At 43.2% G+C, this 24815-nt stretch overlaps 1 protein-coding gene across 3 annotated transcripts in view; it reads right to left on the bottom strand.

Annotated features, from left to right (window-relative positions):
- Positions 1-10252: 10252 nt before the first annotated feature.
- tjap1 (tight junction associated protein 1 (peripheral)) overlaps positions 10253-24815 on the bottom strand; it is a 74596-nt gene continuing 60033 nt past the window's right edge. For all 3 annotated transcript variants that reach the window (XM_055636305.1, XM_055636304.1, XM_055636306.1), the window contains one exon: positions 10253-16661. In XM_055636305.1, coding sequence (XP_055492280.1) covers positions 15339-16661 — 1323 coding nt within the window. In that variant the 3' untranslated portion in view covers positions 10253-15338. The remainder of the gene's footprint in view (positions 16662-24815) is intronic.

The raw sequence follows: 24815 nt of genomic DNA, 5'->3' as shown, positions 1-24815 counted from the left end.
CCTCCCACTGATATGAGGTACGCCGGCCTATAATACCTTGAATTGACTCGATTTCTCCTCTTAAATAAAGGAACAACATTAGCTACTCTCCAGTCATCCAAGACTTCACCTATGGCTAGAGAAGATGCAAAGATCTTTGTCAAGGCTTCTGCGATCTCCTCTTGGGTTGATACATGGATTCACGATGGGCTTCGAGCACAAGGTCCGGGTGATTTTCAAACTCAACACCAACCATTCTCTTACAGCAAAACCAAAGGAAGATGGAGAAATTAGGCCATCAATAGGCAATGACATAAAGCACGAATGAAATGTGAGAAACTGAAAGAAAGAATGAATAGGTTTATTGGCCAAGTATTCACATACAAGGAATTTGCCTTGGTGCTCCACCCGCAAGTGACAACATGACATACAGTGACAGTTAGGAATGACACACAAAACATTAAAGAACATACACTAGTTCAGAACATAAAGAACAAAAGCAGAGGTTAGCCAATCAGTCCATCAAGCCTACTCATCCATTCAATGAGATTTTGGTTAATCCAACCTTGTTCACAAAAATCACATTTCCACTCTCTTCCCATACCTTTTGACTTCCTTGTATTGTAATGCCTGTCAGTGATCACCTTGAATTATTCCACTTCCACGGACTCCAAACAGTCGCAACTATTGTTAGAAGAATTGTTTTCATTTATCAACAAGGACTCCATGGTAAACTGATCCAGAAGGTTAAGGCACATGGGACTGACATAGACGTGATTATATTGGATTCAAAAATGGCATGACCATAGGAGACAGAGAGGATGGTGTTGGAGGGCTGTTATTCTGACTTAAGTTCTATAACTGGGGTATCAGTGATGGGACCTTATATGGAAATGACTTGAACAAATATGTTGGTAGACCGATTTGTAAGTTTGCAGATGTCTAAAAAAACATGTAGTTGTGGACAGTGAAGCAAGTTGTTACAAGATAGTACAGGATGTAGATCAATTGAAAATATGGGCAGAGGATGGGTAGATGGAGTTTAATCTGGAAAAAATGTGCAGTGTTCCACTTTGGGAGGTCAAACGCAAGAGGAAATTGTACATTGCAGTGCTATCATAAACACAAGCGGCACGAAAATGGACTCACAAGAATCTGCAAATGCTGGAATCTTGATCAAAATAGAAAGTGCAGGAGGAACTCAACAGATCAGGCAACATCTGTAAGGTATAGATAGGTGGGCCATCCCTTCTTCGGACTAATAGGAAAAGGGCGAGAGAAAGCTGTAAATGAGAGGGTTGGAGTGGGACAAAACCTGGCAAGTGATAGGTGGATACAGGTGAGGAGGAGTTTGACTGGCAGATAGGTGGAGAAAGGTTAGAGGAGGCAAAAGGGTGTCAGATAAGGAGAGAGGTGAAATGTAAAACTGTATAGATGGATGTGGGATGGAGGAGACAATGGGGAGGGAAAAGAGCAGGAATAAATGGGAAATGGGGACTTGGGTATGGGAGATGAGTGTACGAAGGGGCAAACAGAGCAGAGTGACTGGGGCCAGGTTTATGCAGTGGACTGGGGTGGGGGGCACGGAAAGCAGGAGTCAGTAGGTGAGGGTATCACTTGAAGTTGGAGAATTCAACGTTCATTCCATTGGATTGTAAGCTATGCAAGCAGAATATCTGTGGAAGCAGATCTGTGGAATTCTCTGCCACAGAAAGTAGTTGAGGCCAGTTCATTGGCTATATTTAAGAGGGAGTTAGATGTGGCCCTTGTGGCTAAGGGGATCAGGGGGTATGGAGAGAAGGCAGGTACAGGATACTGAGTTGGATGATCAGCCATGATCATATTGAATGGCGGTGCAGGCTCGAAGGGCTGAATGGCCTACTCCTGCACCTATTTTCTATTTTTCTAATATGAGGTGCTGTTCCTCCAGTTTCCTCCACTCTAACAATGGAGACGGCCCAGGACAGAAAGGATGGTATGGGAATGGAAGGGGGATGGTTAGCAACTGGGAGATCCAGCAGGCCTTGGTGGACCGAGTGCATGTGTTTGGCAAAACAGTTGGCTAGTCGGTGCCTGGTCTCACCAATGCAAAGGTGGCCATGTTGAGAGCACCAAATGCAGTAGACAAGGTTCTTTGGTGCAGGTGAACCACTGTTTCATCTGAAAGGGCTGTTGGGGTCCATGGATGGAAGTGGAACGGGAGGTGTGTAACCTGTAACTCCTGTAATTACAGGGGAAAACACCGGTGGAGAAGGTGGGTCGGGTGGGAAGGAATGAGTGAACCAAGGAGTTATGGATGGAATGGTCTTTGCAGAAAGTGGAAAGGGGTGGGAATGGGAAGATGTAACTGTGGTGGGATCACGGTGAAGGCTGCTAAAATGCCAAAGAATGTTTTGGATGCAGAGGCTGGTTGGGTGAAAGGTGAGGATCAGGGGAAGGTGATTGAAAGCAGATCAGCAGGACTATTTAGGTGCTCCGGATTTTCTTTTTTGTGCTGTAACCCAGACATGTGGGTTTGTAGGTTGATTGGGCCTTGTAAATTACCCCTAGTTAGTGGATGCCAAAGTGGGATAACATCGACCTAGCATGAAAGGGTGATCAATGGTTAGCGTGGATTCAGGAGGTCAAAAGGGCTGTTTCTCTGCTGTGTCTCTAAATTAAAAACAAAACTAAACTAACCTATTCAGAGAGGTAGACTCGGATGAGGGCACCATCCACAACAGCAGGGGCTGTTGAGTGAAGAAAGAGGACATTTCAGATATTCTAGAGTGGAAAGCCTTGACGTGGGGAGAGACACATTCATGAGACAGAGAAATTCACAGTAAGGGATTACTGTTTATGTTTACATATTGTGTTGTGCTGCTGCAAGTAAGAATGTCATTGTTCTATCTGGGACATATGACTACAAACACTTCTCTCTTGGGGTAGTATCCTGCAAGGAGCAGACTGGGAGGAGTTAACTGTGGGACTCAGTGGATTTCTAAACAGACCAGCACAGAGTCTGCCCTCTCTGATGGAATCTGAGATATTGAGAAAGGGAAGAGGTGTCAGAGATGGTCCAAGTGAATTAGAGGGCAGGGTGAAAGTTAGTGATATAGTAGATGAAATCAATGTTCTGCACGGGTGGCACCATCAGGCAGGGGTGAGTGTTAGTTGAGGGGAACTGATTGGGTCAGACACCATTTCAGGTTGGGACCCTACTTGTGGCCCAAGGAGGCTAAACTTTGAGGTCGATTAAAACGGGCAGCAAACATGTATTTCACTAAGGATCCCCTCCCAATGACTAGGCTACCTGGTCCTTAGGCAGACCTACAGTATATCTAAATGATCCTTCATCCCTAACGGGCTATCTACAAGATTCCAGCAGCTATCGCTATAAAATGTTCTTCCAGGCACCTGATCACATTCCTCTTCCTGGATACACTTCTTCTCTTGATGATTTCAACCAGTGTTTAAAGATAGCCAGTGTTTAAAAATGGTGATTTTGTCGTTCACGACCTGCTGTCTCCTCCATTGCTGTCCCATTGCAATGAATATTGCATCCCATCTTTGCCCAATTGGACTCCGTATATGGCTATTACCAGTTATTGTATGGGCAAGAGGATAGGGGCACCATCTGGATAAATTAATTTTGGCCTGGGTTCACGGGCAACAGTTCATGTTTGTCTGCCATGTCAAAAGATAGTCTAGGTCAGAATAAGTATATCTCGTAGTAGATCCCTTTAATCCATCTGCAGGAGGGTTTGGGAGGCTGACCGGACCTCATCCCAACGGTACACGCTCTTGGTGTGTCCTTTTGCAGCTGGCCTGGCACTAAGTAACTACCTTACGACATTCTGTACACATGTTTTCTCACTCCATGGTTTGCCTGGTCTTCAAAATTGTGGAACTTGGTACCTGTGCCACTAGAAACATAGGAAATAGGTGCAGGAGTAGGCCATTCAGCCCTTCGAGCCTGCACCGCCATTCAATATGATCATGGCTGATCATCCAACTCAGTATCCTGTACCTGCCTTCTCTTCATACCCCCTGATCCCTTCAGCCACAAGGGCCACATCTAACTCCCTCTTAAATATAGCCCATGAACTGGCCTCAACTACCCTCTGTGGCAGAGAATTCCAGATATTCACAGCTCTCTGCGTAAAAAATGATTTTCTCATCTCGGTCCTAAAATACTTCCCCCTTATCCTTAAACTGTGACCCCTAGTTCTGGACTTCCCCAACATCGGGAACAACCCCTTAAGCATTAGCCTTGTAAGTTTCTATAAGATCCCCCCTCAATCTTGTAAATTCTAGCGAGTACAAGCCGAGTCTATCCAGTCTTTCTTCATATGAAAGTCCTGCCATCCCAGAAATCAGTCTGGTGAACCTTCTCTGTACTCCCTCTATGGCAAGAATGTCTTTCCTCAGATTAGGATGGCAGGATAATTCCCTATTCGGATAATACTCTCATGTATGTGAATACAATCATGCTACACATACCAGGTAGAATGATGAGAAAAATACCAGAGTGTAGCATATAGTTTTTTAGCATTGCAGCAAAACAGCTCAAGCAAAGGTCCAATGCCCGCACCGCAATAAGGTTTGTTGTAAGACAATTAACATGCCTCGTTGCCTTACTGAGCCTCACTGGGCTGAGGCATCCAGGAATGAGCCATGGTCACACAAATAGACAGCCTCTCTGTTTGCAAAGCTGCTGTTTTAATTTCAAAGTGATTATTGTTTTCAATGCACATTAGAACAGATATTCTGAAGCCTGAAGCTTGAAACAACAAATTACTGGCTGCTACTACCCATATAATTAACCCTTGAATAATCCCTAACATAGACCAAAAATAAAACACAGAGAGAGGCACTGAATAAAGCCCAAGGAGCACTGCAATCCCTTAAGAAAACACAAGGGGCCATTGTGGGCCGCTTATAAAATACTATGTGATAGAGATAACACGAAGGAGTAACCTAGGAGATTCTCCAAGTATATTATGAGCAAAAGTGCAATATGTCCCTTTGGAGATGGGGATCAATGTGGTTGTCTATGTGTGGAACCACAAGAGATGGTGAGGTCTTAAATGGATATTAATAATCCACATTTGTTACTACGAAGATAATACAAACTAAGGGATTAAGGGCAAAGACTGTTTTGGAATATATTCACATTACAACTGGTCTTAAAGCATACCGAGGTGGATAAATCCCTGGAGCTTGTCACATGCATCCTAAGATATCTTAAATATAGATCGTGACAAGTTTCAGTCTTGCTCCCAGGATAGGGGATATAAAATCTAGAGGTGATTTAAAGTGAGGGGAAAGATTTAAAAGGGGCAACTTTTTCCACAGAGGTGGTGGATATATGGAACGAGCTGCCAAAGGAATCTGTTGAGGCAGGTACAATTACAATGTTTGAAAGACATTTACACAGGTACATGGAATAGTAAAGGTTTAGAAGGCAAAGACAGGCAGAGGGGGCGAGGTCAGAGGGATGCGTTGGGCCAAAGGACCTGTTTTGTACATTGGTATTAACAAGATAAAACAAAGAGGCAAAAATGCAGTTTAATAACTAACCTTCCTATGGCATTCTCTTATCTGCGATCTCTTGTTTCTAATCCAATTACAAGCATTCTTGGGCAATGTGAAGCAAATATACATAAGACGATTCCAAATAATAATTTATAATAAGTGGGTGACAGTGGGGAGGAAGACAACATTTTCTCTATCAAAACTACTGGGCAAACTAGTGGGGTAAAAGAACAGTAAAGCCCTATTAACTAATGACATGCATCTTCAGGGATCATAAGATGTGGTTTGAGAAATAGTGGATGTGTTGGTTGTAGTCGGCCAAAATGCCAGTCTTTCCATCAGGTTCCAGTTTCCGCAGTCTTGTTTCTTCTAGATTTCTGGAGAGGTGCCAGAAGACTAGAAAACCGCAAATTTAACACAATTATTCAATGAGAGAAACATAGACATAGAAAATAGGTGCAGGTTTAGGCGATTCGGCCCTTCGATCCTGCACCGCCATTCAATATGATCATGGCTGATTATCCAACTCAGTATCCTGTACCTGTCTTCTCTCCATACCCCCTGATCCCTTTAGACAGAAGGGCCACATCTAACTCCCTCTTATATATAGCCAATGAACTGGCCTCAACTACCTTCTGTGGCAGAGAATTCCACAGATTCACCACTCTCTGTGTAAAAAATTGTTTTCTCATCTCGGTCCTAAAAGACTTCCCTCTTATCCTTAAGCTGTGGCCAAATGAAAAGCAGAAACTCATGGCTGGTTAACCTCAGGTCTGCTATTGGGTATATATTGGGATCCATGATTGGGAAGGTAAATACACGACATCCAAAGATCATAAACCAAGCAGTCAACATGGTTTTATGAAGGGGAAAACAGGTTTAATAGATTTGCTTGAGTTCTCGGAGGCTGTAACAGGCAGGATGAATCATTGGATCCATGACATAGAGTTCCAGACGGGATTTGATAAAGCGTTGTGAATGCACAGGGCAATATATTGACATAGATGGCAGATTGACAGAAGACATAATTCAATCTCCTTTCCACCCACAACCATAATTCAATCTCCCTTCCACCCACTGTACTCTAACAGTGTCCAACCAACTGCTTTATAAAATTGTACAATAGCTAACAATAGATAAGAACAGCAAATCAGGGACATTGTGAGCACCAGCTCAGGGAGCAGGATCAAAAGTAGGGCAGAGAAACCCATTCCAATGCAAAGGGCAAACAAAATGCAGAGAAATGGATTACCAACATCAGGGGGAATCATGAACCAGTTCTCTTATGTGGTGAGGAACTGCAGGTACTCACTTCACTAGGCTCCAACTGATCAATGTCATCTGCTGAATTAATGAGGGGAAAGCTTTGGTAATCTACTTGGGAACATGGGCTAAAGGCATCATTAGAATTTTAAACAGGAAATATTGATCTAAGTTACAATGACCGTTTGTTCCAGGGGTAGGATGGAGGCTGTGTCTGTACAAAATGGTCAATATCTTGATATTCATACCTCAAAATCGTGTCATCTGCTTGTGCGCCAAGAAATGCGAGTTGAAAATAAATAGTTTATTCATTTACTTTAATTCCTATAAATTCCACGAAAGTGCATTTTATTCTGGCTCTCAAACTTTTGGCTAGTGATTTTGTTATGGTCGAATCTAGACGCAAGGCAAATTTCCGTAATTCAAATGCGAGGGTTGCATATAATGATAAATAAATTAATCCCTGGAATGGGAACAGACACAGTTTATAGCAGAGGTAGTTGGACATGGTATGGGCTGTGCCATTTCTAAGCAACAATGAGCTATATAAGATGACATACCCATGGCCTGCTGATCCCCACAGTGTTGGGTTACATGTGTAGAGAAATTGAATAGAAACACCTACAGAAACATGAGAACAGGGGAGGTCAGAAAGCAGTATTGAAGACAGGAGATGATCAGCATTTGCGAAAAGTTCCTCATTTAGCTGTGAAGGGTAATGGATTATAGCCTTTGGGAAGAATTCTTGATTTGTCATCTCCCTGCTACTGGATTGGATCATCTTTCATTTCAAGCATACCCTGCCACAGTGCACCTGAACTGCTTTGGATATTGAACAGGAAATTGCATTCGAATGCTTAACTCCTTCAGATGACACGCTAATATCCAGAGGTCGAATATGCAATCTACACCGAGTAAAAGAGAAGCAGTTTAAGAACTAATTTTAAAATACTTTATTTTGTTTAAAATATACATCAGTTCAGTTTTACAAATTGAGAAAATAAAATTAGTAAAATTTAACAGTCTTGTACATGGACACAGATGAAATACTGCAACATTCTGCATCCCTGAGGGATGAGTGAAATAGATTGGAAGCACTCCAAAGGTTCCGGCTCACTGCTTTCAACTGAGAGGTACATAGACAGAATCAGGAATTACAACAATCAATGAATGTCAGTTCAAAGTCCCGCTGGATTCTCTAAGATGCAAGTGAATGTGCAAACAGATCACAGGCCTTCAATTTCATTTAAGATGCAACTCATCAACATAACTTTGAAGCTAATAAACAATTAGAACTCAGATTTATTTCCCAAAGTTGTGAAGGAAGCAGATCTTCCAGCATGGCTGTGGGACTGTAGTGTTAAGTTTGGGATGCAGAGTATACATTCACCAGCCAATGTTATTTTGAAATTCAATGAAATTAATACGGAAAGTGGGTCCAGAGAAGCTGTGATTTCTTGAAAAAGGGTACAATGGCTTTCAAATGGCCTAAAGCACTGCTTGAAGTCAACCCACTGATTGGTAAGGAAAGCTAACTGAAGGAGTTACTCCATCTCCTGCCAGAGCTGACTGCTGCATTTGAGGAGCTCAATGAGTAATGTTTCATCCTTGCTCTTTCAGTCAAGGTCAGCTCAATGTGGATATAGATTGTTTTGTATAAACAATGTTCCACAACTATAGAATATTTGCAGACAAAGAAGTAACCCATGTTCAAGATTAAATGCAACGCTTGTAGATACAAGGATGGAGTTCAGACAAAACCGAGAATTGAAACCGTTTTATCATAACTGTTCATGGTTCAGTGAACAGGTACTAATTTAGCCAATCCATGATTGTGCTGGAGAGTTAATTCTGAGCAGTCCACACTCCTACCCAATGAAACATGCCATTAATGGCACTATGATTACAGGATATTATACCACATGACACAATGCATAACCATGATTATCAAACACAGGCAAGATGTATATGCGAGGAGGTGCAGATGAGAGTACGCTGCGTTTTACAGAAATGTGCACACCTGACATTTCAGTCATTCCAGCTCCCTCAGTCCGCCTATCGTATTTGTACAGCCGGAGTTTGTACTCATGGGCCAACAATGCAAAACTGAAAACTTTTATTCATCCGCACCTCATTGTAAGATTCTGAGAGTTGTGAACAAAGGTTTGTCCAATCACCCTGCTGTTTTCATACACTGGATCCACACGAGCGCTGTGGATACTATGGCCTGCCTTAGACATAGCACACCCAGGAATACAAATAGAATGTGAATGGCTGACATCAAATACTTCACAAGAAAGTTGGAAGCTAGCAAAATATGGTTGAATTCAACATTGAGCTCATTCGATTCCAGTGTTTCTGGGGGCTATCTCTTTAACCCGAGTTACTTGTGCTATCCTGAAACATTTGAAACAAATGCAGACATCAGCCGATGCAAGTAACAGCCAACCATTTCTCCACCTGCTTGCAAAATTCATTCATCAATGAGTGGAGAGACACCCGCAGGAGTATCATTCAAGGAATAGTTTTGGAAGGGAACTTTGCTGTTGCAGCTCAGTGCTGCTCAGGAAGCAATATCCTATTAAAATTAAACTTGGGATAGACAGCATCTCTGGAGAACATGGCTAGGTAACATTTTGGGTTGGGAGCCTTCTTCAGCCAGTTTGTGGGGAGAGGGTGGTTTATGAAAGCTGAGAAAGGAGGTGCATGAAAAGATGGAATACGAGGTGCTGTTTCTTGGAGGAACAATACATCATATTCCACTTGGGTTATAACCTAACAGTATGAAATGGAGGAACAGCGCCTTTTCTTCCTTGGAAGGCTTAGGAAGTTCGGCATATCCCAACAATCCTCACCAACTTCCACAGATGCACCAGAGAAAGCATCTAATCAGGATGCGTCACAGCCTGGTTTGGGAATAGCCCCATCCAAAACTGCAGTGAATTGTGGACGTGGCCCAAACCATCGCACAAAACAGCTTTCCTTCCATTGACTTCATCTGCACTTCACGCCTTCATCGGCAAGGCCACCAGCAATAATCAAGGACCACTCTCACCGGTCACTCCCTCTTCTCCCCTCTCCCAATGGGTAGGAGGTACAGAAGTTTGGAAACGCATACGTCCAGATTCAGCAACTGTTTCTCCCTGGTTGTTGCAAGCAAAAGAGCGATCCTCTCAGCAGCTAGATTGCGGTCTTGATCTCCCTTTACCTCATGAGACCTTTGAACTATCTTTAATCGGACGACAACATTATATCTTGCACTAAATGTTGTACCCTTTATCCAGGTGGCTTGATTGTGTCATGTAGTAATTTATTTGACTAGATAGCATGCAGACAACAGCTTTTCACTGTACCTCGGTACATGTGACAATAATAAACTAAACTTAATTAGCCTAGAACCTAGCGGTATGAACATTGAATTTTTCCCTCCCCCCTCATCCCACATACCCTACTCCTCTTTCTTCTCTCACCCCCCCCCCCCCCGATTCCGGACTCGCATCCATTTCTCCCCATAGGCATTACGTTGCTTATTTCCTTCGCTCCATAGATGCTGCTGCACCCGCTGAGTTTCTCCAGCACTTTAGTCTACCTTCCATTTCTCCCCTTCCATGCACTTCCAACTACATTCCTTCCTTTAGCTTCACATTTAGCAACTCTCCAATCTTGTCTTATTCCTTCTGTCTTTTCATCTCTGGCCTTTGTCCAACTATCCACATCAAAAAAACCCCTTCATCTGTATCAACCTAATACCAGTACCTACTCTCTCTTCCCCCCGATCAACAATCAGTCAAGAAGGTTCCCGACTTGAAACATCTTTGATCTACGTTCTCCAGAGATGCTGCCAAACCCGAGTTACTCCAGCACTTTGTGTCTTTCTCTGTAAACCCGCATGTACAGTTCCTTGTTTCTAACCAATATCCTGTGCTGGGGCATCTTTCATTCCACTTATTGCTGCCAGAGATCGTCAGCAGCAGTAGCTGAAAATCCAACTGCAGAGCCATCATCAAATGTGCAACGAGGCCATTATAGACATAATCCTTCATGTATTCTCCTCGAGTAATTCTTCTATTCCATTTTCTCCTAGACTTAATCAACCTCTCAGATATACACTGTCCACCTCACCACCCTTGCCAGCAGGTTCCGCTGCCATCAGTCAGGGAGAGGTGAAACAATGAAGCTACACCTCCTGACACCATTTCAGTCATTTTACAAAGAGACACCTCACTAACATATGACTGATGTACGAGTTGGTGCTGGAGGAGGACAAGCAGCAGCTAGGTACAGAGCTGATGGTTTACAACACTGAGAAACTGCTTTGCTTTAAGGCAGAATGGATATCAGTGAAACATCCTGTGGTCAATCAGTTCTACATATCCCTGACTAGATGGGAAACCTTTGCTGGAAATACTCTCAGGGGTACACAGGCACAGAGACACACTGAGAAACTCATTGCTCTCAACACAGACATTCCCTACAATACTTGTGAACAAGAATGGCAGATGGTGTCACACCAGGAGTATCCTTTTTTATGGGCTGTATTAGTGTCAGTGTCACACCGGGTGTGAGATGCATTCAGTTCAAGTGTCACACCTGTGTGGGTTGTATTAGTGTCAGAGTCACACTGGGTGTGGGCTGTATTAGTGTCAGAGTCACACTGGGTGTGGGTTGTATTAGTGTCAGAGTCACACTGGGTGTGGGCTGTATTAGTGTCAGAGTCACACTGGGTGTGGGCTGTATTAGTGTCAGAGTCACACTGGGTGTGGGTTGTATTAGTGTCAGAGTCACACTGGGTGTGGGTTGTATTAGTGTCAGAGCCACACTGTGTGTGGGCTGTATTAGTGTCAGAGTCACACTGGGTGTGGGTTGTATTAGTGTCAGAGTCACACTGGGTGTGGGCTGTATTAGTGTCAGAGTCACACTGGGTGTGGGCTGTATTAGTGTCAGTCACACTGGGTGTGGGCTGTATTAGTGTCAGTCACACTGGGTGTGGGCTGCATTAGTGTCAGAGTCACACTGGGTGTGGGCTGTATTAGTGTCAGTATCACACCCGTGTGGAATGTAATAGTGTCAGTGTCACACCTGGAGTCTCACTGATGTGGGTTATGTGACCCTTTACCCGGAATTTCCATTCCATTTATTTTATTGATGGGTTGCTGCTGTGAATCTTAGCAGTGTAGGCTGTTGATGAGAGGAATTGATGACATTACATTCGTACATCTGCAGTGAACTCTGGTCCCTGTCCCAAGCACCACACCGAATTGAAACATAATTAATAAAATATTAACTTAACTAACTATTGTATTTATTTTAAAATTAGTGTTCCTGGCTGAATTACCTCAACACATTGCAATCAATGGAAATAAGCTGAAAAATCAAAAGATACTTTTACTTCCCAGTTGAGGTCTGATCTGCTGTCTTTACCAGGGAAACCTCACTGCTGGTAGTTGGATTGAAAATAAAGAACAGGGAGCTTGCACAGTTCTGACGTGAACAACAACTTTGAGATCGACTATCAATTTCCAATTCCTGCTGCCAAACAGCATCTCCCTACAATGCTATACCATGATGACGTTGCTCAGACCGGAGGCAAGGCTTGTCCTATACTAGGCCCTGCTGAATACAATCATTGAGAAATGTATGAGCAGTGTTTTTGCTGGTGATTAAATATTGAAAGAGGAGGCAACATACTGCCAAGCTTCATACTCATATTTCGATTATTTCAAAAAATTCAAAACCGGCCGTAACTAAAAATAGATTGCCGTTTTAAAAATCGGTAATTTTTTAGTCAAAGCCGGTTGCGATGCTAGAGGTTGCCGGAGGTTGCAGGTAGTGGAAGGTAAGTCTCCCTGGTGGAATAAAACTGGGTGAAAAAAAAAGGTCTACCTTCCACTACCTGCAACCACCTTCAACTAGCATTATTACTGTGAAGCCCAACTTTCATTTTGCTACCAGCAGTCAACCAAAGCAAGATCGCATGAAATAACTGCTTTAAAGTGAAGTTTGCAAGCCTTATGCAAACTTACCATTTCTTTAAAATTTCAACTTACATGAGGACGATTTCACAGAGGGAAACCCCATGCCTAAAATAGTAAAATTACTGATTAGTAAAACTTAAAATTCCAAACATCGGGCAAATTCAGTTGCCTGGCCCAAACTACAAGCTTACGACTTGATTACACAATAGTTTTACATTCAAGCTAGTCAATATTCTGAGTTGTATGACTCTATAAGCCCAAAAGGGGGGAAGAGGGGAAATAGAACCTGTATTGATCGATATATTATTTGAGGAGGAGCCACCAGCTAGATTGTTTTTCTATTATTTGTGCGTTCCCCAAGAGTATGTTTCCCCCAGAATCGTTATCTTTCCTAGTTGTTCCCATGTGTGTTATTATTTGAGAAGGACTGAGGAATGTTACCAGCAGTGGAGATTCCTGAGAAGCTACTGAAGGTGAGTTACCATTTGTAGGGATCCCAGGAGTGTTATCATTTGAGGGTGTTCCCTGGAGTATGTTGCAAATTGCAGGGCTCCTACGATTGTATTATCATTTGTTGGAAGTTCCCAGGAGGTAGTTACTATTTGCTGAGTTCCTGGGAGTGTGCTACTGTTTGAGAGTGCTCCTGGGAGCAAGTTACCATTTGCAGCGGTTTCACAGAACTGTGGCGCACCACCTGGGGAGGGAAGATTCCCAGCAGCATTTTAACATTTGTGTGTTTAGTTGGAGTGGATGTTTTGTGGGAGTGCCCAGGTGGTCTTGGCAAATTCCACATTTGCAGCAGAAACCAAATGAAATGGTGAAACAGATTTTACTTTGTGACCCATTGCTAAATTTGGCAGCTTATACTCATTTTATAATACTATAGATCTTGCTTAATGATAAGGCTGCACTCTGCATTAACCACCCAAAAGATAAGGACCTTTAATACTTAAGTTTGTTTCACTTTTTAAAACTTGAGACATGGAATACTGTCATGAAATAAGCTAAAGAGGTCATTTCCCACATCAGCAGAATTGAGCAGGGAGGATTAATACAATTAATACAATACAATGTCACTGAGGGATGGATATTTTAAAATAAATTTAAAAGAATGGCAGCAAAATCAATCTGGTTCCATTTACAAAAGCATTTATCTGAATTTCAATATTGAACATAAATACCCTGGATCAATGTGGTGGTAAAAAAAGGGAAATTAATAGTTGCTAGAGGAGTCAGTGGAACAGGAGGCATCTGTGGAAGGAAATCGACAGATAGATTTTCAGGTCGAGTCCGTCCACCTGCACAAGTCCTGAAATAGCTACTGCATTCTGGCCATAGATGCTACTGGCCCTGGAGTTCCTCCAGCAGCTTGTTTAAAAAAAAATCCAGAATCCAGCATCTGCAGTCTCTTCTGTCTACAAAATGAATGGTAGCTGTTGAATGTCCCACAAAATCAAGCCACAGAGGCAGCAAGTAACCTCTGGGATGGATTTGGGCACTGCAGATGTTGGAGGCTCTGCTTTGATGGTTGGAAAATGATAACACACCACATAAGACTTGTAAATCTCATTTCTCTACAGTTGATCAACAGAGGAGTCAGTCTCCAATCAGAGAGCTTTCATATATCTTTCTTTCCACCATCCCTGTTTTGCACTCGAGGCTGCAAACCATGGGAACTTTCCATTTCCTCATGGTATTAATCCAGATTCAAGCAGTCTTGGATCACCTGCCCAGGCAGTAGCAGTGCGAATATGTGGTAATATTTTGGGTTTACCTGTTTATTGGGTTGCAGGCACTATGTTTGATGGCAACCTGGAATTTTTAAACGTTTGTACCAAGAGTATCTGAAGAGTTTCCATCTTGTACTTGGCTCTGTCAAGCACAGCTGCATATCATTTGTACTCAAGGTGTTTAATAAAGAATTATTGGCAGAAAAACAAACAAAAATCTACTGTCAGTTTTTTTCAGTGGACTAAATTAGGCAGCTATGAGATTAGTGGTGACAATGAGTCAGACATGTGAATCACTGATTCACGTCATATTATAATGCAACGGGCAGGGAAATTACAAATACTAAAAAATGGTCTGAATATTCAAGTTTGCATCCAAATTAAACCCAACAGGTGTCTGCTACAACTTTGAAATAAAGCCTACACCTGGCATTTTTAACAGAGATCACTGTAAATTTAATGCCAAACCAAACTATGATTGTAAAATATTCAATCACTTGCATTGCTCTTAAAGCATGCAAGGGAGACAAGACATTAAGTACAAATAGACATTAAAACCAAATTAAAAACACAAGACATGCTGAGAAATTACCTGCCTTCATCCAGCATGGATACTCTTCTGGAATCTGAGTTCCTTTCTGCAAAGATTTAATTCATTACAAAATGATTTTCTTAGAAAATACTGATGTACTACCTTTTGAATTCAGATTCACTAAACTGCACATGCTGATTAGTTTGCTTTTGACCAGCTTCCTAGGAGACGATCTGTGAATTTCTATAAGCACTAAAAAAGTTAGAAGTTCTTTTTTTTTTTTTGCTGAGTGACATTTTGCATGGCAGCAGTTTACTACAATGCACATAGCACCTCAGAGATCTAGTCCAGAAGGGTGCCCTGCTCCTGTGCCCTAATTAAACTGTCCTTTCGCGATAAGTGATGGACACCCATCCTTTTTGGACTCTTCTGCCGACCCCCTAAAGCTATTGATGGTTTGTCTCCAATCTCTTCCAGATCATCCTGCACAGAGGCCTGGTCTTCAAAGAGTAGAACTTCTCGTTCTTCTACCAAGCTGTTGCCAGAGACGGTATCAGTGTATTCTTTGTGCTTCTGCACTGGACTACACTGTACGTCCGGCTGATCAACATCTGAAGTGTGAAGCAGCTGCTCTCCTTCTTCCCGAGAGAACTCACCCCCGTAATCAAGCATATGTTTGCTTTTCCGTAATTTAGAATCTGTGCTGTCTGTATCCAGGCTGGAATCTCGGCTCATTGTCCAACTGCAACTTTGGGCAGATTCTTCTCCATCTGAGTAAGCTAGCCTCCTCTCACCCACAGCAATTTTGTTGCCCAAACTATTCTGCAATTCTTGGACTATTTCATTACTGAAGGATGTTCGATGGGCAATAACCCTTTCAGAAACAGGTGCTACCTTCTCCACAAACATTCGCTGCAGGTTTGCGAGTAGATCTTCTTCCGAACTTGTTGAGCTAGCAAATGCACTTGACATTTGAGGCGGACTATTGAAAGGGCTTGACTGAGCTGATTGAAACTGATTGCCCGTTCTTCTGGCTGTGTCTGACCTTGGTGACTGGTACTGTCTGGTTACCTGCCCTGACTTCCTCCCGTCTGATGACGGACTGCTGGGTACAGTTCGCTGTCGCTCCAGCCCATCCTCCTCTCCTTGGACCAAACTGAGCGATATGGCTTGTCTGGTAGCATATGTACAGTTGGGCAAGGGACTGTTCTTTGGCATTTTAACCTTATCATCAGAAGTGAATTCAATGACAGCTTTGCGGCCAGGGAAAAAGTTCTGAGGTGGAGTAGGATATGGGTTCAGCTTCTCAAAGGTGGGTGTCTCGTCTGGCGTGTTCTCTGAACATATCTGCCGCCTACACATCCCTTTTTGGGGCATAACTGCCTCGTTCATGTCTTGACCTGCCTCTTTGCCTGTACTTTTCACACCATTCGTACTGCCACTCATGTCCACATGAACAAAGACATCCTCTGCCATTGGTTGATTGCTGTTGCTGGATTTGGCTGAGTTCAGGATGAGTGGCTCAGGCTTTTCCAACACTCTGGCGATGACAGACGTTGGCACAACGTCCGAAGAACTACGAGTAGGGATCGATTCCCGTCCAGGTTGCAAATCTTCACTGGATTGCAGATGCTTGTTCACCATCTCTTGAAGTACAAAAGGAAGCTGCAAATAAAACAGAACTCCCACTTTAACCAATCTTGTGGCTTCTCTTTTCACACAAGGAAAGCAGATTAAGAAAGCACAAACATGTAAATAAGGATTAGAATTGCAGCATTTAAAATGTTCATTTCAGTGACCTTCAGATACAAGAAATCTCTCTTCTGCATCTCAATGAGCCTAAAATTAGATGACATCAACAGGAAATGTCTGTATTCTAACTGACTGCCAGGATAGTGGGCCTATGATTTCATGTGTATGTAGCCTGTGTTTTGAGGATAGATCTTTGGCTTGGTACTGCACTGTATCTTAGTACTGTACTAAGGGCATACGTAGGTGAGATACACTATTGTTTGTATGGGAGATTAAGGAGTTGAATCGAGTAATAGAGGGAGTACACGTGGTGGATGGATCCATATGCCATTGAGCAGAGATGCAGGACCAAGACCCAGAATTATGTTGAGGACAGCAACTGGACAAGGATCTGGTATTGTGTTGACGACAGATGTAAGGCCAAAGAACCAGAATTGTGTTGAGAACATATGTTAGACAAAAACCCACTAAGTTGTTGAGGCAGATATTGTTGAGGCAGTGCTGGTGCACTGTCAAGGGCAAATGTGGAACAGGAATTGGGTCGAGGACAAGGACCTGGTATGCTGTTGTGGACAAGTGTTGGACAAGGACTTCTAATTCTGTCAAGGAAAGGTATTGGACAAAGGCCTGGTATTGTGCGTGTTGGGGGCAGATGATCGATAAAGTCCTGGTATTGTGTTATGGACAGATATTGTACAAGGACCTAGTATGCTGTTGGGGACAGATGCTGGGCACAGACCATGTATGCTGTAAAGGACAGATGTTGGATGAGGCATCTTATCGGAACAGATGTTGCGAGAAGGATCCGGTATATTGCTGAGGACACATGTTGGAAAACGGCTCGGTTTTGTCAGCAAGGATAGATGTTGGACAAGCATAGTGCAATGTTGAGGACAGATGTTTAACTAGAAACGGGTATTGTGTCAAGGACAGCTGTTAGACAAAGACCTGGAATTCTGTCAAGGACGAATATTGGACGAGGACCTGGTATTCGTGTCAAAACCTGATATTAGATAAGGGCCAGGTATTGTGTCGAGGACAGATGGTGGATAAAGACCTGGTATCCTGTTGAAGCCAGATGTTAAAGGACCTGATATTGCTTTGTGACAGATATTGGACAATGACCTGGTGTGCTGTTGAGGATAGATGTTGGGAAAGACACAGTGTAGGTATGTTGCAAAACCTACCTTAAGCATCGCTGCAGATCTGTCCCAGCCCGTGTGTGTGATTATGGCGCCGTTTAGAGGGGGGGGGGGGGGGGGCGGTTTAAAACGCGATTTTCCCTAGGCTATTCAAATCGAGCTTGTTCAGCCTACCTCAGTTGCTAACGAAAAATCGCTTGAAGTTTCGCTCGCATGAGCTATTTTTACATTTTACGGGTTTATTTAATTATTATAGTAAGTTAAAAATCAACCTCTAAACCCGCGACCGCCGACAACGGGACGGATCTCCTCACACAGGGGACAACGGAAGGCAGGTTGTTTATTTTTACATTAAAAAGCGCTTCTTAAGATCCCTTTATACAAAGTTTTATTTTGCAAATAGCCCCATTATATCCCGCAGTATTTTTCTGGGCATTTGGGGGCACAAATCTATCGCAATGTGAACGTTATAAACCAGCGCGTTCACAGGATCCCACTCGAAAGCTGATTTAAATGGCCATTAATTTACAGCAATTGAACACTAAATTCCTTCCATTTGGTCTATAAATGAATGTAAATGAGATTTAAAAATCATGTTTTATTGTGAATTCTTTCTAAATATTATTTGGACACTTAGGCTATTTAAAAATGTTATTCATTTCTTAAGAAATGGATAGATGTTTAGATCTAGTAATTGAATTTTGGAATTAGCTACAATTGGGTAACTAACTAATTATATGCTTTACTTTCAGGTCATCCAAGTAAGATTATTTTATATTTGTTTCAGAATGCTTCAATCTATGATAATTGAAAATTTCATTCAGTTCTCTTAATTTTTAAGAAAGTTATGGGCTTTTGACTGTCCACGATCACAGCTTTTTTGTTATGTCCTTAGAAAATCAATAGGGAACAAGATGCTAATTTCCGAGTATGAAAATGGCCATAACTTTTTTTAATACTTGAGATATGAAAGTGAATTAGGTGTCAAATTAAACTTCTTTTTATGCTTTATCTGATGGGATAAATTGTAAACTTGATTTTTAAAATCTCAAAATTTTGTAACATTGCTACACAGTGGCTGTCAAGGACAGATGTTGGACAAGGATCTGGTATGCTGTTGAAGATAGATGTTGGATAAGGACCTGATGTTGTGTTGTGGACAGATATTGGATAAGGTCCTGGTATACTGTTGAGAACAGGATTCAGATTAGGTTGTTGTATTGTGTCGAGAAAAAACCCCAGGTATTTTGATCAGGATAGATTGTGGATGACCCGGCATTGTCATAAGAACAGATGTGTGCGTCCAGAACTTGGTATTGTGTTGAGGATAAATGTCAGTCATAGACATAGTACTTCCACTACTTTTATAGTTTATTTGTTTAGACTAAAATAAAGACAGGGTGATTAGGTCTGTAATTACGTTTTTTTTTAATTAAGAATAACTTGAGTTTTTATTGACAGGTTTTGTTTTGCTCATGGATTATGTTTTAAAGTGTGTTTATTTAAATTTAAAGATATAACAGTGGAGCTCAGTCCCACATGTGTACATCTGCAAATGGGGAATTACAGGACAGTTCCAAGTGGCTTGGACAACCACATCTTTTGGAAGTGCCACTAGTTTGACCATTGGGTTTCGGAGCTTGATCATTAGCTAGAGCACTGTGTGCATCTGTGAGGTTGGGAGCTATATGGATAGCCTGTCTTAAGAGGCCACCTTTCCGTTTAAAGAAAGGTAGTCAGAGAAGGAACGAGCGTCTTCCAGACAGAGGGAGGCAGACGGTGAAGGAAACCTCAGAATATACATCACCTAGTACTATTCTCTGTTGTGAAGGTAAATGTTCCTCTCGGAGGTGCAGCCAGAGGCAAGGTGTTGTGGGAGGATTAGCTGCATAATGGGGGAGGAGCAAGGACATCTATGGAAGGAGAATCAATGGTGAGGGGAATGGACAGGTGCTTCTGTGGTTGTAAACAAGAATCTGGGATGATATGTTGTCCCTCTGGTGCCTGGATCAAGGATCTCACAGATTGGCTTCAGGGCATTCTAATGTCACAACTCAGATTGATACAAAGAACATATGTACAATGTGGGATAAGGTCCAGCAACTTGAATTGAGAAAGCCTGTTGGATTAAAAAGCAGGATCTCTAAGATTATGATCACTAGATCACTGCTGGTGAGTTTCGGTATATTTCATGGAGATTAGATTACTTTAGATATATGGTGTAGAAACACACCCTTTGGCCCACCGAGTCCACAGCGATCTGCGATCCCCATACAATAACACTAACAGAGAAGTGTGAGATGTTGCATTTTGGGATGTCGAACAAGGGCAGGACCTACACAGTGAATGGTAGGCCTCTGGGTAGTATTGTAGAGCTGAGGGATCTAGGAGTACAGGTGCATAGTTCCTTGAAGGTCGAGTCGCAGGTAGATAAGGTGGTCAAAAAGGCTTTTAGCACTTCATCAGTCAGAGTGTTGAGAATAGAAGTTGGGAGGTCATGTTGCAGTTGCATAGGACGTTGGTGAGACCACATTTAGAATATTGTGTTCAGTTCTGGGCACCATGTTATGGGAAAGATATTGAAATAGAAATTAGAAATTAGGTGCAGGAGTAGGCCATTCGGCCCTTCGAACAAGATATTGTCAAGCTTGAAAGGGTTCAGAAAAGATTTACGAGGATGTTGCCAGGACTAGAGGGTCCTGAGCAATAGGGAGAGGTTGAGTAGGCTGGGTCTCTATTCCATAAAACGCAGGAGGATAAGAGGTGATCTTATAGAGGTGTATAAGATCATAAGAGGAATAGATCGGGTAGATGCAGAGAGTCTTTTCCCAGAGTAGGGGAATCGAGGGGGCGCTGACCTGTGCACGGCTGCCCCGCCAGCAGCTGTCTGTCTTTTCATCTTTTTATTTTAGTTAGTTAAGTGTTTTGTTTGGAGGTCTAGACTTTTTTATGTGGGGGTTGGGGGGGGGGGGGAAGGGGGAAACTACCTTTCAGGGTCCCTACCTGGTCGGAGAGGCAGCTTTTCTCCGGGCTGCAGCTTCGACCCGTCCTCGCAGCCTACCAGCGGGCCTGGAGCGGCGTTTCCTGTCGGGGACCGCCCAGAACCTCGGCTTCGGCGGCGGCACAGCGCTGGAGCGCTATCGCGGAGCGGGCGATGCCTCGCCCGGGTCGCCGCGCTGGAGCTCCGGGAGCTGAAGATCGCTGAGGAAAACATCGCGGAGCTGCGGGACTGTGGAGCGATTAGCTGCAGGCGGCGGTGCTGAACTTACACCGGGAGCCTGGCATCTCTAGATGAGATCGCCAGTTGTGGAGCTCCAACCGGCACGGCCTTGTTGGCTTTGGAAGCCACGGCCTCCAGTACGGAAGCGGTCATTCCAGGGTTCCCAAGCCGCTGAGAGGACTCTCCTGACGCCGGAGCAACATCACCCGGTGAGAACGGCCTGGAACATCGGGCCTCCGTAGAGGCAACTGTGGAGGCCTCAATAGGCCCGACTATGGGTGAACTGGGGTTGGGGACTGGACTTTGTGCCTTCCCTCATAATGGGAACCATTGTGGGGGGATGTTCTTTATGTTTAAAACTCCTATTAATGTTATGTCTGTATTCCTTCTTTATGTGCTGCAAAATAGAAAGAAGCATTTCACTTCACTACACCTAGGTGTATGTGAATGTGACCAATAAAATACCTTTGATACCTTTGAAGGCCAGAAGAATAAGGTTCAAGGTGAATGGGAAAAGATTTAATAGGAATCCAAGGGGTACCTTTTTCACACAAAGGGTGGTGGGTGCATGGAACAAGCTTCCGAAGGAGGTAGTTGAGGCTGGGACAATCCCATCATTTAAGAAGCAGTTAGACAGGTACATGGATAGGACAGGTTTGGAGGGATATGGACCAAGCGCAGGCAAGTGGGACTAATGTAGCTGGGACATTGTTGGCCGGTGTGGGCGAGTTGGGCGGAAGGGCCTGTTTCTAAATTGTATCAATCTATGACTATGACTATCCGACACACATTAGGGATAATTTACAATTTTACCAAGCCAAATAACCTACAAAACTGTAGACCTTTTGAAACATAGAAACATAGAAAACAGGTGTAGGAGTAGGCCATTCGGCCCTGCACCGCAGCGCCATTCAATATGATCATGGCTGATCATCCAACTCAGTATCCTGTACCTGCCTTCTCTCCATACCCCCTGATACCTTTAGCCGCAAGGGCCACATGTAACTCCCTCTTAAATATAGCCAATGAACTGGCCTCAACTACCTTCTGTGGCAGAGAATTCCAGAGGTTCATCACTCTGTGTGAAAAATGTTTTTCTCATCTCGATCCGAAAAGATTTCCCCCTTATCCTTAAACTGTGACCCCTTTTTCTGGACCTCCCCAACATCGGGAACAATCTTCCTGCATCTAGCCTGTCCAACCCCTTAAGAATTTTGTAACTTTCTATAAGATCCCCCCTCAATCTTGTAAATTCTAGTGAGTACAAGCCGAGTCTATCCAGTCTTTCTTCATATGACACTCCTGACATCCTAGGAATCAGTCTGGTGAATCTTCTCTGCACTCCCTTGAAAGCAAGAATGTCTTTCCTCAGATTAGGAGACCAAAGCTGTACGCAATACTCCAGGTGTGGTCTCACCAAGACCCTGTACAACTGCAGTAGAACCTCCCTGCTCCTATACTCAAATCCTTTTTCTATGAATGCTAACATACCATTCACTTTCTTCACTGCCTGTTGCACCTGCATGCCTACTTTCAATGACTGGTGTACCTTGACACCCAGGTCTCGTTGCATCTACCCTTTTCCTAATCGGCCACCATTCAGATAATGGGATAATTGGAGTATGGGAGGAAATGGAGTACCCGGATAAAACCCACGATGGTCACAGGGACAACGTACAAACTCCGTACAGACAGCACCCATAGTCAGGATTGAACCCGGGTCCTTGGCGCAACTATACTTACAGAGAATAAATGGAAAAAAAGCTTACATGTGGAAAGTCTAAGGACGTATACTTCAGTTAAAGAAATCAAAAAGCAGATGATCTCGTTGGGGGGAAAAAACTTATAATGAGTACCCAAGGATCTTGGTGTTCTGGATCCAGTTCTGGGGACCCCTCAGGAATCAAAGCGGTCAACTTTGTGTGGAAACTCAGGAGATGGCAAGTCCTCAATAAGTATTTCTCCTCTCTATATACCGAAGAGAAAGAAAGGAGGACAGAGGAATGTGGGGAAGTCAACAGAAGTGTCTTGAGAGCAGTCAGTGTTAAGGTGAGGTGCTGAAGGTACTATCGTGCATGAAGGTAGGTAAATCTCTAGGACCTTATCAGATATATCCTAGGACTGTGGAAAACCAGAGAGGAAATTGCGGGAGCCCTTGTTGAAATTACGGGTCAGCTTGAAATACAGGAGAGGTGACTGAAGACTGGAGGGTGGCAAATGTAGTATCTCTCTTCAAGAAGGGCTGCAGAGAAAATGCTGGGAACTATCAGCCAGTGAGGTTAACATTTGTAGTTGGAAAGTATTCTGAGTGATAGAATATACAGGCATTTCGACAGACAAGGGCTGATTAGGGGATAGTCAGCATGGGTTTGTATGTTGGAGGTCAGGTCTCACAAATCTGATTGAGTATTTTGTAGACATGGCTAAAAAAGTCGATGGGGGCAGAGCTGTAGATGTTATATGGGCTTCAGCAAAGCATTCGACAAAGTTCCGCATGGTAGGCTGCTCAGGAAGGTTAGATCGCATGGGATCCAAATAGAGATAGCTGAATGGATAGCAAATTGGCTTCATGAAAGGAAGCAGAGAGTGATGGTGAAAGGTTACTTCTCAGACTGGAGGTCTGTGACTAGTGGTGTGCCTCAGTGTTTGCAGTTGGGCCCGTTACTGTTTGCCATCTATAATCAATGATTTGGTTGAAAACATACATGGCCAGTTTACAGATGATACAAAAGTGGATAGTTTTGCAGGTAGTGGTTGTGAAAAATGGTTTGAGGAATGGTTGATGGATGGAATTTAACACAGAGAAATGTGAGTTGTTGCATTTTGGGAAGTCTAACATGGGCAGGACCTACACAGTGAATGGTAGGGTTCTGGGGTGTGTTGTAGAGCAGAGGGATCTAGGAGTGCAAGTGCATGGTTCCTTGAAGGTGGAGTCATAGCAGGGTCAAAAAGGTGTTTGGCACATTGGCCTTCTTTAGTCAGAGAATTGAGTATAGAAGTTGGGAGGGCATGTTGCAGTTGTACAAGACGTTGGTGAGGCCGCATTTAGAGTCTTGTGTTCAGTTCTGGCAACCATATTATAGGAAAGATGTTGTCAAGCTGGAAAGGGTACAGAGAAGATTTACAAGAATGTTGCCAGGGCTAGAGAGTCTAAGCTATAGGGAGAGGTTGTGTAGGCTGGGACTCTATTCTCTGAAGCACCGGAGGATGAGGGGAAATCATATTGAGGTATATAAAATCATGAGAGGAATAGATCGGGAAGATGCACAGAGTCTCTTGCCCAGAGTAGGTGAAGAGGAAAAAATTTAATAGGAATCAGAGGGGTAACTTTTTCACATAAGGGTGGTGGGTGTATGGAATGAGCTGCCAGAGGAGGTAGTTGAGGCAGGGACTATTCCAACATTTAAGAAACAGTACATGGATAGGACAGGTTTGGAGGGGTATGGACCAAACCCGGGCAGGTGGGACATGTTGGCCGGAGTGGGCAAGTTGGGCCGAAGGGTCAGTTTCCACACTGTATCACTCTATAGTGCATGAATCACAAAAGGTTTTCAATTAAGTGATGCAAATAGTTAAGAGGATAGCAGGAACTTTTGCCCATATTACAAAGGGATTGGAAATATTGTACAGATGTACAAGTTGTTGGTGATACCACACCTGGAATACTATGCACAGGTTGGTTCTCTTCTCCAAGAAAGAATATAG

The sequence above is a fragment of the Leucoraja erinacea genome, chromosome 5 (genome assembly GCF_028641065.1).
Source record: "Leucoraja erinacea ecotype New England chromosome 5, Leri_hhj_1, whole genome shotgun sequence".
NCBI lineage: Eukaryota > Metazoa > Chordata > Chondrichthyes > Rajiformes > Rajidae > Leucoraja > Leucoraja erinaceus.
This window is presented reverse-complemented; position numbering and strand designations above follow the sequence as displayed.